The following is a 13,922-nucleotide window of genomic DNA, read 5'->3' as shown; positions in this document are numbered from 1 at the left end:
GGGACGAGTACATGCCCAGCTGAAGCTGTTTCCTGTGTTAATCCACGTTTATTTCCAGGAAACAGAGCCAGGTCTTGGAGAAACAGGCCAGGAAGTTCTTCTGCTCACCTGGGCCAGTAAGACACATATAAAAACCTAAGCCACAATCTCTTTGAGCTCAGGAATTTCGGAAAGCACCTAAGCTGTTCTTGTCCAGTGAAGAGTCGTGGTTCTACCTAAAATCAGCACAGACAGGTGAAATCAGCCCTACTGAGAAAGAAGATGCTCAGCAAAAATTTGGAAGAGAGACAGATCATGAAAGACTCCAGCACTGCGCATTCAGAGCAAAGGAATCATGGAATCTCAGGCCGGTTTGGGTGGGAAGGGACCTAAATCTCATCTCATTCCCACCTCCCTGCCACGGGCAGGGACACCTCCCACTATCCCAGGGTGCTCCAAGCCCGTGTCCAACCTGGCCCTGAAGGCGTGATGTTCCCAGTCCCGTTCATCCAAGCAAAACAAAACAACCGTGGGAAAGGAAAACATCCCTTTCTCTGTCAGACCTGGGCAGGGTATCAGCATCCTCTGCTCCCTGCTACAGGTGATCATCGAGGGCTCTGACTAAGGTTTTCTCAAGCTTTTGAGATGGAAATCCCTACAAATCAGATTACCTCGCTGCAACCAGGAGGGAAAATTAGGTGAGAGTCAAACTGGGTGGGAGAGTGGCCTTAGAGAGAAAAATCAGTTGATTTTGATAAAGCCTTAAAAAAACCCAACAAGAACGCCCCAAGCTGCACAATAACCTTCAATTTCGCAAAGAGGCGCAGGGTGGGCTCTGTGCAGGGAGTGGAGAGAACGGGACGAGCCTGCTCGGACCTTTCCCAGGTGAGGAACACATCAGAGGTCTGTTCTAACCTGGCCTTCATCCAAAAGCCATTAGCACCTGACAATCACCGTCATTAGCAGCCCTCAGCTTTCCACGTTAGCGACCCATTAAAGCCAGATTCCTGGTGGGCTACAACTCCAGCCTCTGGATTTGGAGCGAGGTTTCTCTGTCCGCAGCTGCTGTGGCCCAGAGAGAGAGGAATTAAGCGTGGGTTGTATTCGTTTGAATAATCAATAATTAGCCGCGAGCATCACAGAAAATTACAAGCAAGCAGAGAGAAACGCAGAACAAATGGAATAACGGGCTTTTAATAGCATCATTACGGAATGGTGGAAATGTCCTGGATACAGTTAAATTCGAGTTCTCCCTGGAGAACTAACACATCAGAAGGGCTATCGATGGATGAGGGTGTATTTAGCATTTCATGAGCTCCTTCAATTGCCATCAGAGTAGAAGGCGAGTTTGGAGAAGAACTCTCAGTCCAACACTTTTTTCACCAAAAAGGAAAGGCCAAGGCGTCAGGTTCTTTCTTCCCATGCTGGATCTTTAAATCTTGACTCTTCTCATTCTCCAATCTACTTTAAAAACAGAGAGGAAGGAGAAATGTCAGAGCAGAGAATTTGTCTCAGAACCAACCAAACATCTTTGGGAGAAGTGTATTCAGCTTCAACAAGTTGCTTATTAATTTGCATCCCACCCTGTGGAATCCGCAAAAAAAAGAAACCTGCACATGCAAAACATTTCATATGTGCACAAATGTCATGGCAATGGCTAATTAGGGTAAAAGAAAAAAAGGAATAAAAAGAAGCAGAGTGTTAGAAAAAACAACAGTGAAATAAGACCCACGGGACACAAATCAAGGCGTCTTGTCAAGCCTCAAAAGCAGAGAGGGCTGAGGCTGGAAGGTGATGTATGGTCTGCTCTGAAATGGATCTGAATTGAGAGTACAACATTCAGAAGAAATGGGAGATGTGGAGGGAACATGTGACAGTTTCCCCAGCACTCTGTAGCCTACACTGTGTCTTCAGCAATTTGGTCGCCACGGCAACCTGAAATTTTACTGGAAGACAGTTTTGTTAGTAAAATTTTAGAGATCAATTCAGGCAAGGAAGGAGAGTCCACACGTGTGGAAAGGATTAAATATAGTGACTCTCTAGGAACAGCTTGTCCAGAAGCCCCTGAATTCTGCCTGGTCCTGGAGATGGGGGATGCCAGGACCAGCCACTGCAATCATTGCTGGGGACCAAGGGACAGCAGAAGAAGCAGGAACCAGAGGGAACACGGGAAATTCCAGCTCAGTTTAAGGAGAAAGTCTTCCCCGAAGAGGGTTCCTGTCTGGAAAGACAAAGAGGATGAGGGATCTCTATCCCATGGTATTCCAACCTCAGCTACACAGCCCCGCCTTGAGAGATTCTTCTTCCCTGATTCTTTGACGAGCTCATTTCTAAAATCCAGTACTGAGCAATAGGTTGAGGGCAGTCGAGAGCCCTTTCTGTTCTTGAAGTGAAGGAAGTCCTGCTGGTTTTCTCCTGGAATTAGATGGAGGGGCTTGTGAATTGAAACAGATCATCCAACCAAGCTCTGCTTTCTCCCTAAGCAGGAACAATTTCCTCCATGCAGCTGTGGGTCTAATCCTTCAAAAGAGATCAAGAAGCGGGGGGGGGGGACAAAGGGCAAGACAAAAAATGCTGCTGTTCACAGCACCAGGAGGCTGTCACAGCGATTCTGCTCTCTGCTCTAACACCTCTGCCCCATCCTTAGGCAGCAGGAAAGGTCCTGCCTGGCTCTGCTTCACTCCGAGTCCTTTGCCTCTGAACAGGTGAGAGCACGTTGTCCCCTGCCACAGCGCATCACAGCCGACAGGGGACACCGAGGACTCGGCCGTCACGGCCAGGCTGGGTGGCAGGAGGGATAAAACAGCAGCCTGGCATTTCCCCAAGCACCCTACTCCTCCCAAAGCCCCTCTGACACAGGGCTCACACACTCTGCAACAGATCCCACCCTGCAGGGATTTTCCTTCCCTCTGGTGCTTCACTCCTTTCTTCTTCTTCTTTTTTTTTTTTTTTTTTTCCCACAGAAAGCAGTAAGCTGCTTTATGAGAACCCTAGAAAGTGGGTGGGTGAACAGGAGAGGCAAAACCAAAGACATGAGGATATAAAATGGCAACTAAAGTCAAGCAGCTCCTTAATGAGGACACTGGGGATTAAAGCTCAGTTTTCCATACCCCAGGAGAGGTGTGAACCCTGCTCTGTTATTATATTCATAGGAGACAGATAAACAAGCAACCATTTCACCTGAAGCTCAGATGCTGTATTTCTTAGGTATGGGAAGAGGCCCAATGCTGCCTGCTACTCTTCCATTGAAAAAAAAAAAACAACCCCACTCTGATATTTAAGGATGCCAGTCTATCCACTTCTGCACGTGCAGTGCTGCTGATCAGCTCCTCACGAGTGCCACCAGCACCCTCCTGCCAGCAGCGAGCTGTGCCAGGTGACAGAGCCCTCAGTCAGAGAGCGATTGGAAGGAAAATCACAGCCCCTTGGCTTGATGCTGAAGGAAGTTGATTTTCTGTTAAAAAAGCCCCACTTTTCTTGTGTGATTAACAAGTGAGACACAATCAGCATTCACCATCTACATGTATTTTCCAAAGGCAGGAACTTGCTTCTTGATTTTCCTGTTCAAGGACATGAAGCTTTGCTGGGGAGACTCCAGATACAATTCACGGGTCTGCACAAGAAAAAAACGCCTCAGGCACCTGATTTTAGAAGAGCAAAGCATCAGGGCCCTTTTGCTCCCTGGGGATTGAGATGGTCAGCAAGTCTGAGCCATTTTTAGGCTCCTCTTTGCAATTCAGGGTCATGAGCAGCATTAAGCAGAATCCAACTCGATGGAATCGAGGCTGTTAACAGGTGATCAGCTCTTGTACAGCAGCTTTCCCCCCTCCTGTCACTCCCTGTGTGCCTTAGCTATTTATGGGACAGCCTGGCCCCAGAGCATGCCACGGGAATTTCACAATCTCCCCAGTTCTGGAGATGGACGAGGAAATAAATCCAGAAAATCTGATTAGGACTTGTCACTGAAGTAAGCTCATTAATCATTGATGGGGTTTTTCATATTCAATTTCTAATTCCTGCAGGCACCAGCAGACTGGTGGGTCTGAAGATTGCAGACTTGAAAACGTTCTTTATATAACAATGGCACTGATTTTTTTCTCCTGAATATTTAGCCCATCCTAATAAATAAAGAGAACTACAAAGCACCAGTGTTCATTTAGCCTAGCTTCTTGCACAAAGTCAGGCACAGAATTCTCCTGAAATAATTCCTGAAGCCAAAAAGATAAGAAGGCCTAGCTCAGAAATGTAAAATCCAGCATGAAAAACTGTCAGCCACTTGCCTGAACAATTTTTGCAGCAGTCAGTTACCCATTCTGGTGTGTAAAAGGGAAAAAAAAAATCACATTTCATTTCTTACCTGGACTTGTCTAGCTTTGCCTGTCAGCACCAGGTTCTTTCAGTGAGAGATGAAAGTCTTCTATTATTAAATTGCTATTTCCCCAGCCTCCCCCAAAATCTTCTCAGCTAAGCTAAGCCAGTCGAACCTACTGCCATTTCAAAACTCAGCACTCATTTCCCATGCCCCCACCAAACCCTGCATGGCTTGTAATAATGCCAGCCAGGATCACACATATGCCAAAACCCAGGGAAAACAGCAGGGAATAAGTTTTCCTGGCCTCAGACACATGAAATCTGTTTAATTTTTGGCTTGAAATGAAATCCTCTAATTCTGAATACGAGCAAAATCAGGGAGATTCCTCTCCAGACCTTGCAACTAATAAATCAAATTGATAAAATCAATAGAAACAAGGGGCTTTGGGGATGGAATTAATATTCTCTTTAAATCTGATGTTTCTGCCTCTGACATGTCCAAAACCCAGGAAACTCATCGGAAACACAGCTCCATCGATGACACTTGCATGAAATACAGCTCCATAAATGACACTTGCAACCCATCTCTGAGAGCAGGCAGAAAGTATTAAATTTCTAAATGCTCAGGGTTTCAAGAACCATAAATTTCATGTTCTATTTTCAGGAAGATTTTGCATCTTGCTTTTGGTTTGGAGATTTGTTAGATGCAAGAACACAAAGCATTTCTGAGTGCTGCTTAAAGGGGATAGCTCTTATTGAGAGCCAGAGAATTAAAGATACCTGGCACTTTCCAAAGGCAAAGAAAAGTTGGAGATTCCTGTAAGAAGACAGGCAGTGATTAAAAAGGCCTATTGGCTTTAGTGGCTCAGGGATAAATTAAAATAGCATATGGATTTAATGAAATAATTCTTACAAACAGAGCAGAGTGCCTGGGTTTTCCTTTGATATCTCGTTTCCAGGAGAGCAGGAGGCTTGTCTCCTTCAGCACATCGAGCTTTACCACGGATATGCTTATGAGTAACATGTGTTAGCTTTTGGTGAGTCACCGGTGCTAAATTCCATCTAAAACTGTCTCATTCCCGACGCAGCAGGCTGGAGCTGAGCTCCACACACAGGGAGAGCTCAGTTCTGGCACTCCACAGGGACAGAGACCTGCTAATGGTATGTACCCGAGCCTTTTTAATCACAAGGACAGAGCACTAAGTGATTTCCTCTTCCCTTCCCCAACTGCTTTAAACCTGTTTAGCGTGCCAAAGAATGAGCTCATTCCATGTTGCTGAAACTCTTTCAAACCACTTCCCTTCAGATTAAGCTCCCTAAGACAGCAGGTAAAGCATCAGCAGCAATTAGAGCTGCTCCCACACAGAGCTGCAGAGGCAGGTCAGCAGAGGTTCTTTGTGTAGGACAGGCCCTGCCAGCTCCAATAAATCTAATTATCATTCCCGTTAATTGGCTTCCAAACATCTCCTTTACGGATTCCCATAGACAAGACAAGTGTTTCTCCCGTGCAGACTACACCGTGGTGGTTCTCCCAGGTCCCTTCAGTTTTTGTTTGAGGAGCTGTGTGGCCCTGGGGCAGCTGATTTGGCACAAAGACACGGCCATTCCTCTAGATCTCTTCTCTGGACATGCTCCAGCCCCTCGCTGTCCTTGTCACAAGGAAAATGGAGGGGAAAAGGCTAGAGCCCTACACTAAACTCAAACTCTGAGTTTACAAATGGACTTTCCTGCATGCTTTTCACACTACCTGTAGCCCAGGACACTGGTGTACGTCAGAGGATACAGGATAGACAACTCAAAAGTGAGTGACAGCCATGAGCTCTGTAGCTGGGGTGTCTTCTGAGGAGTGAAGCAGCTACAAGTCCCTCATCCTGAGCAGTCACTTCCCCACCCTGCCACAAAACCTGCAGACCTAGGGTGTATCAAACTAACCCTAACCCTAAGTCTAACCCTAAGCCTAAGCCTAACCCGAACTCCATCACCATGGGTGATCCAGATCAGAAAGATGTAAGAGCAGCAAAGGTGGGGCCCTGCTGGGATGGCCTTTTGCAGCCCCAGTGCTCCTGGAGCTGTAGGTTCTTTGACTCTCCCAACTCTAACGCTAACCCACACTCACCCAAGCCAGGTTATTCCATCTTGTTAGGGCTGAGGTAGCTGGGTTTGTTCCAGTCTCCATGGCTGCTGCCTCTTCCCCTTGAAGGGAAGGCTTCAGGAGCAAAGACATCATCTAAAAAAGGAACATGGAGACATCTGTGAGCAAGAGGTGCTTTCCAACTTGTGTTGATTGTTGCCCAGAGAAGCTGTAGCTGCCCCATCCCTGCAAGTGTTCAGGGCTAGGCTGTACAGGGCTTGGAGCAACCTGGGATAGTGGAAGGTGTCCCTGCCCACAGCAGGCAGTGGGACAAGATGATCTTTCAGACCCCTTCCAACCCAAACCATTCTGTGATTCTAGAATAGAAAATACTCAGCATTGCATTCTGCATACAAGTGCTGGTGATGAGAGCAGAAATCTGGCAATCCAAGAAATGTATAAACCTCAGCATGGCCTGGCTTGGCAGGACAGTGCCCTCCCTGCACCCTCAACTAGACACCCCCCTGCAAGAAAAAAACCAGCTGCCCACGAGCAGGAGCAAACAGCTGATCTTTCACATTGTCTTCTCCCTCAGACAAATTATCTTGAGAGGTTCCAAGAGGAAAACACAGGTCAGGGTATTCCAGCATGGCAAAACTGGCTTACCTTCCCTGCGAGCGCTGCCTTGCCTGTCAGGGGTCATTACTGGCACATGCATCATCTGGAAATCAAAGACATTTCTTTAAAAAACTCACCTGGCAAGAATTCCCACCTCTTCATTTCCTCAGGCACTAAGTGGTCACTAAAGTAATTCCAAACCTCATTCTTAATTTCACTGGTACGCCTGCAGTCCAGAGGGGTTGGACTCCATGATCCTGTCAAACTTGGGATATTCTGCGATGCCAGCCTCAGTCAATCACAGCTCCTTCTCCCGTACAAACACCACCACAGGTACACCAACACCACCTCAGCCAAGCTGAGATCCCCTGAGCAGAGTTACAGCTGCACAGCAAGAGCTACAGTGCACTTGCTGCAGCCCTCTGCAGAGAGAAACACTTTATTTTTCAAGTGCAGTAATTCCCTTTGGCATTTATTCCTTATTAACATTGCAGGAAACATATTCCCCAGCAGGAATATTGGCAACAGCACTGAATTTTAAGTGATGGTTAAGGAAGATTTGGGGGAAGATGTCTGCTTGTAAAAGCAAGTGTTTGTGCTGAGTGCCCTGTTAAACAACGGTTATGTCAACCCACAGAGGGCTGGCTGAACATCCCAGGCTGTGTTACACATTCCAGTGCTTCCTATGCAGTCTTTCTGCCCTGCAGAGCCAGGCTTCCTGGGATGCCCTCGCTAGCCAGCTCTGAATGGAGATTTTGAAAAAAAAAAAAGGAATAAATGAAGAGCTAATTTGACAATTCAAGCCAAGGGAAAGTAACAAAGAATCCTATTTGCTTACAAGGCAGCTGGAGAGGGACTGGGACAAGGGCTTGAACTGACTGGACAAGGAAGACTGGCCATAAGTTGAAGGAGAGCAGAGTTGGATGGGATATTGGGAAGGAATTGTTCCCTGGGAGGGTGGGCAGGCCCTGGCACAGGGTGCCCAGAGCAGCTGTGGCTGCCCCTGGATCCCTGGAAGTGTCCCAGGCCAGGCTGGACATTGGAGCTTGGAGCAGCCTGGGACAGTGGAAGGTGTCCCTGCCCATGGCAGGGGTGGGACTCATTGGGCTTTAAGGACCCTTCCAATGCAAACCACTCTGTGATTCTACAATTCAACTTCTCTATTTAGCTCCCTGAGTTTTCCAAAAATAAAAGCTGTCCATAACCTTGCTTGTTAAACTTTGTTCCCTCAAGCACAACACACACTGTAGAGCTGTGTTCTAAGTGCAGACACACAAGCAAGCATCAGTTGATGGATGAAGTGGACACTGGCACAGTTTGAAAACAGCCAGCAGGAATTCCCAGGTTAGGTCAGCACTGAATAACACCCTAAAAACCAAAAAAAGAGCTCAAAAAGGGAACAAAGATCTCAGCAGACCAAATGTCTGTGGGGTGTACTGTGGTGACGTGCTCAGCTGGCAGCTGGTTTGGTAACAGAGCCAGAGCCATAGGGATTTGTGTGTGTCCAAGAAGTGCCAGGCCCATACTCGATGAAGGAGGTGCTGGAGTTGACAGATGTGTCAGACTGCCACAGAGAGTCACACCTCCCAGGCAAGGTCAGAGCCCTCCACTGAAAGGGAAGTCAGACTACGGCCACTTTCCTGATCCACACCTCCAGCTGTAACAGGAGCACACACAGACACCTGACTTCTCTTTAAAACAGGGTAAGCAGAATTTTCACTCCTCCAGGCAGCAAAAATGGGTTTTCCCCTTCCCCACCTCCTCGCTGCTCATGGATTCAGAGCTGAATGTGCTGCGATGGCACCGCACGGTGATGTTGGCAATCAGCTCCCCGGAGACTTCCACAACACTCCTGCAGGAAGCAGTGGGCTGTAACAGAACAAACCAGATCCAATCTCACACAGCAAACATCCAATACAAACCCTCTCATGGGAGTCTCATTGGTGGTGGGAACCTGCAGGACTTAAAAAACAAATTCCAAAAGAAAGAAACCCGAGAATGATTATACACAACGACACACAGGCTATTGCTCCACAACTACATGTTTGTTGTACAGACCTCTGAGCCTGTTCGGGGTAGGAGAAAACCTCCACATCCTTTTCACAGCTCAGCACAAAGAGAAGAACAGTGCAGGGCTACACCAACGGCAATACCTTAAAGGTATTGTCTCTGCAATCTCACAAAAAACTGCAGCAAAACGTGAACTCAAGTTTGGAAAACACATCCTCACACGGACATATTGCCCCAAGAAGAAGAGGGGGATGGTGTCAGTTTAGGATACAGTGATAATACTGTAGCAGCCAACATTTGTGTTTTTAAAGAAAAACAGCAAAGCAATAACCAACGATTTTCTGTGGTGCCACCTACAGACACGCATGAGCTGCTTAGCTCCAGGATGGAGAGGAGATTTGGCCCAAGTAACTGTACACAGAGAAGCCCAGACTCAAAGACAATGTATTTCCACCAAAGCTGGTGATTTAAGACTCAGAGGGGAGTCTGTATCAAGAGCCTTTTTACTTCAGGCTGAGAGTGAAAAATCCGAAAGAGATCAGCACTGTCAGCACAGAGGGGGGATCTGCATGACACGGGAAGATAACGCTTTATGTGGTCACAGATAGGTAAAAGCAAGTGAAATATCAGCTCTTCTACCCTCTCACCTTAGAGACCAAGCCATTGCTTCTAGGATTTGGCCCCAAAAGCACACATACCTTCACTACACGCTGCTCCCAGACACAAATCCTCCTTCCAGCTCCCTGCCCTCACCACAGAGCAGGCAAGAAGAGTTTCCCACCACTGACCCTTCCCACCCGACACCCACTCCATACTGCAGCTTGTGTCAAAAGCAGCCAGCCATCTCTCATTTCCCAGCACCAGCAGCACCATCCCGAGGAAATGCTGCATGGAGGGAGGGGAGGGTTCCCATTCCCAGCAGGAGCACCCACCACGAAAGGCCCAGCTCTGAAGTCACAGGTGAAGGGGTCTCTCCCCGAAGCTTTGGGGCACACGGTCTCACGGATGCTGAACTGCAGATCTAACCCGTAAGTATCGCTGTCCCACATGTCCACCTGGGGAAAGCAGGGTCAACACAACACAGCATTAGTCCTTTTTGGTTATTCTTTTCTCATTCTCATAGTCCAATCAGTGCCTTAGCTCAAGATGGGAGACTAGGGGGAAAAAAATGCAAAAGCAATGCTCCACCCCAAAAAAATCCAACAAACGACAAATTCCCACTACTTTCAAATACTTGGGGGTATGAATCCATACATCATCTTGACATTCATTCTTACAGAAGACTTGATATAGGCCACCTAAAGAAACAGAAAGGTTCTGAGGGTGTTCAGGAACATGGACACTACAACTTTGAATATAGAAGTTTTAACTCCTTAACTCAGGGAGCATCTAGAATATTAAAACAGATAGGGGTTTCCTGCTTGCACGTAGACTCCAGCAGCTTTAAACCAGAATTGGTGCGTAGAGACATATGACATAAAAAAGGATCAGAGAAAGAATCCTGAATTGTGGGGGCATTTAATCAGCAAAGAGCTTCAGAGGAACCAGGTTGCTTCATGCCCAAAGCAAAGCAGTTAGCTGGAAGTATTTAAAAACATCACTTTTGAACAAAATCCTACAAGATAACCCTCAAGAACTTCTACTCTAGGTGTGAAAAATAGGAATTCCTAAAGTATTTTAATTATAAACTTACATACAAAAGATATTTAGGTTACTAAAACCATAACTTCAGATAGTGACCCAAACCCACCCTCTTCCAAGCAGCATCAGCCAACTCCAACTAAATCTGGGTTTCCAGGACTGGAAAAGAGTTTTCCACCCCAGTAAAGCACAATTCAGGTAAAGGATCTCCGTTGTCTGCGTACTTACTCCCATGACTCGGCTCCTGACAACACCATACAGGTTTCTGCTCCATGACTGGGAATTGATCCGTGCAATGGAAGCATTGAGAGCCTCTTCTGCGACAGGGAGGGCATAGTCATATGCTGGAAACCCTGAGGGGGAGGCACAGTTCCATCAGAAGTTCATTGCAGGTGTGAGCTTTTCCACCCAAAACCACCCTAAGAAGGAGGACGAGGCTCCAACTTACCTGAACATGAGAAAACGGTCAGTGTGAGGACAAAAATCAAGATCTTCATAGTGTGTCTTTCAAAATCCTTCAGTCTCTTCCCTTTCCAAGCAAGTATTCCCAGTGCATATCCCTCTGTCTTTATATAAATACAGCCTTGATCCTACGCCTGACCTCCCCATGTCCAAGCTCTGCTCCAAACATTGCACTTTCAACAGAATTGATCCCAGGGTAAATATTTGTTGCCAGCTTTTCTCCATTTAGCAGTAATTCTCTGATAAGCCATGGGCTGCAATGCCTTTTTCCCAGGACTGAATTCCCCACTGGGAAATTCAGGGAGCACTGAATTCCTGGTATGTTCATAGCAAAAGGCACGGTCTAGTTATCTGTTCTCTTTTAGCCATTAGTTTTCCACAGGGTGAGTAAATTCTGTCCTTAGCACTGGACCCAGAATCTTCATGTCTTGGCAGCAACTGGAAGCACTTCCAAGCTGCCATTCCCTGAGGATTCCCCAGCACCAGAGGGGAATTCACCACAAGGACCTGCCACCATCACCCTCCTGACCAAAGCACCCATGACAAACCTCCTAGACACGAGGCACATTGCAGATCACTGGGGCATGCAGTTTCAGCCCAAAATTTAATGGGATTTTTCAAAAATTATGTTGGAAACTGCTGCCTTCAAGCAAGCTCACCTGCTTCTGCCTGTTCACAAGGCAGAGGTGGGTGTAAGCATGTCCATTCTGAAGATCCCATGAGTGAAATTCCTCCATTAACCTTCAAATTGCAGTTCCACTTGAATTCTGCAGCGTGGGGTCATTTTAAGAACTTCCTAAACAGAAGAACTCGCGGGATGCTCAAATTCAATAAGAAAAAGCATAATGTTCCTCCTGCTTGTAAGCAAAAAGAAAAAGGGGTGGGGACTTTTTACCAGCCAGCTTGGATTTCAGCATTGGGAATGGGGAATATGCCAACTGAAACTTTTCCCAGTCAAAATACAGAGCCTCTCTCTACATCCACTCTTCTTGTTCCATGCAGCTGAATAGGTTCTCTCCTAGCTCTTGGATACTCGCACCTGTAGCCAGGAATGTTCTGCTGTGGCTGTGGCCACGCCAGAGCACCACAATGCAAAGGATTTAAACCGAGCTGGAGACTCTCAGGAACAGCCTATTGTGCTGTGCCCAACTTTCCCACTGCCAGAGCCAAGACCAGGCGGCCTCAGAACAAGAGAAAACCTTCAGGTGAGCTCTTTGACCCACTTCTGCCAGGGTTTCTCTGCAATTGCAGCAAAAATGTTGCAATTCTCTGCAGCAGAATCTCAGAGGTGGTGACGAAACACGTGGGACAAGACTGCTCAAACCATTCAAACATTGAGACCATGGCATTCAGAGATTCAGAGTCCCAATATCCTTGTTGTTTTTCACCTTGCTGCAGTGGTCTGGATAACATTTAGCTTTCCACTTCATTCCTAAGAAGGGAATCATTTGCCTTTTGCATGTTGGGACCAGTTAATACTCCACTAGGAGCTGAACATGTAAAATTCCTTCCCAACCACTGAGGCACAGTGTTGTAGCCAGTCCCAGAGTAATTTTAAATATTGAGCCAACTGTAGAGTTTAAAGATTGTCTTCTTAGAGCAGGTCTTAAGAATTACTGCCATCAGGATTGTAGTAATGCTGAGTGGGACTTGGAAACTGTTTAATGAAATCGAAGTTCCTCTGCAGAGCCCTGGCTTTACACCTAGAGAACAGAGATGTTTGCTATTCCAGCTCCCTGAAGCTCTGCTTTCAGTATATTTAAGCAGTGGAACCAATTTTACATTTTCAGACTGAAGTTCTGGGTTTCTGAGGAGGTCTGAGATTTTCATCATGTTCTCTTTGTTCCCAGCTTCCAGCATTTGCCAAAAAGGACTGCTAGGAAGCACAAGGTGGTGAGCGCTGCCATGGCACATAGAGAAGTGATGAAAGGTGAGATGGAGAATTGACAGCTTCAGGAATAAACTTGGACTCTGCCACCAGCAAGTTCCAGATGCCAAGGCAGCTTAGGACTGAGGGAGGGAGTTGCATCCAATTTAATCTACACACCAAACAGGCCTTAGTTAAGAAATGAGGAAATTAAAGTGCCTCTCTTAGATGACTATTTTCAGACTCTTTCACTCCCAGCAATCAAGTCAGCTCTGTTCCCAGACAACTGGAACAATAATTTCTCTTTGTGAGTGAAATTTTGGTAATTAAAAGACACATTTTCCTTTAAAATGTAAATCATCCAGCATCATCACAAGCCTATATGCTGAAAACAGTCTAAACAGCACTCCAGGCACTGAGAAACTATTCCTGATCCTTGTTTCCTGGACATTCAAATGACAGATGAAAGTTAATGATGTCCCTTCTGATAAAAGAAAAAACAAGTAAATTCACAGCAGTGAATTTTCCATAGCTCTGTTATTCCATAGCTTTTGTGGTGTGCCATTAGCAAAACCAAAAGATTCCTGAGAAGTTCTTCACCACGGGCATGGCATGAGAGAACAAGGGGAAATGGCTTCCCACTGCCAGAGAGCAGGGTTAGACGGGATATTGGGAAGGAATCTTCCCTGTGAGGGTGGTGAGGCCCTGGCACAGGGTGCCCAGAGAAGCTGTGGCTGCCCCAACCTGGGAAGTGTTCCAGGGCAGGTTGGATGGGGCTTGGAGCAACCTGGAACAGTGGAAGGTGTCCCTGCTCGTGGCAGGGGGGATCAGAATGAAATGGGCTTTCAGATCTCTTTCAACCCAAAGTGTTCTATCATTTTCTGAGTAACCTTGCCATACCTGCAGAAGACTTATATTGGCATCAGCTGATAGAGGGAGGAGAAAGGCTTCTAAATTTTGCTC

The 13,922-nt window shown here is 46.6% G+C and overlaps 1 protein-coding gene across 6 annotated transcripts; it reads right to left on the bottom strand.

Moving 5' to 3' along the window:
* Positions 1–1,157: 1,157 nt before the first annotated feature.
* SPP2 (secreted phosphoprotein 2) lies at positions 1,158–13,194 on the bottom strand. Of its 6 annotated transcripts, none has more exons than XM_088167540.1 (7): positions 11,752–12,435; positions 10,859–10,983; positions 9,922–10,044; positions 8,738–8,848; positions 7,028–7,082; positions 6,407–6,517; positions 1,158–1,443 (listed from the first exon to the last, which is right to left on the bottom strand). In XM_088167540.1, exons 1-6 carry the CDS (start codon positions 11,810–11,812, stop codon positions 6,417–6,419), a joined length of 576 nt encoding a protein of 191 aa, XP_088023666.1. In that variant the 5' UTR covers positions 11,813–12,435; the 3' UTR covers positions 1,158–1,443; positions 6,407–6,416. The 6 variants fall into 6 exon arrangements, with proteins under 6 accessions (XP_088023666.1, XP_088023665.1, XP_014748620.2 ...); XM_088167539.1 differs by having other exon boundaries at positions 1,158–1,440; positions 11,752–12,417; XM_014893134.2 differs by lacking the exon at positions 11,752–12,435 and adding an exon at positions 11,079–11,660.
* Positions 13,195–13,922: the final 728 nt, after the last annotated feature.

Source organism: Sturnus vulgaris, chromosome 7 (genome assembly GCF_052056855.1).
Source record: "Sturnus vulgaris isolate bStuVul1 chromosome 7, bStuVul1.hap1, whole genome shotgun sequence".
Lineage (NCBI taxonomy): Eukaryota > Metazoa > Chordata > Aves > Passeriformes > Sturnidae > Sturnus > Sturnus vulgaris.
The sequence above is the reverse complement of the archived record's forward strand: the minus strand, read 5'-3'. Positions and strand labels throughout refer to the sequence as shown.

Bases quoted from the DNA above. Each gene is read 5' to 3' on its own strand.
- SPP2 (XM_088167540.1), bottom strand. From the start codon at position 11,812: ATGGGATCTTCAGAATGGACATGCTTACACCCACCTCTGCCTTGTGAA. The intron at 7,083-8,737 runs GTGGGGAAGGGG...TTTGATTTCCAG, and splicing joins AATCCATGAGCAGCGAGGAG to ATGATGCATGTGCCAGTAAT. The intron at 6,518-7,027 runs GTAAGCCAGTTT...TTCCTTTTTTAG, and splicing joins AGGCAGCGCTCGCAGGGAAG to ATGATGTCTTTGCTCCTGAA.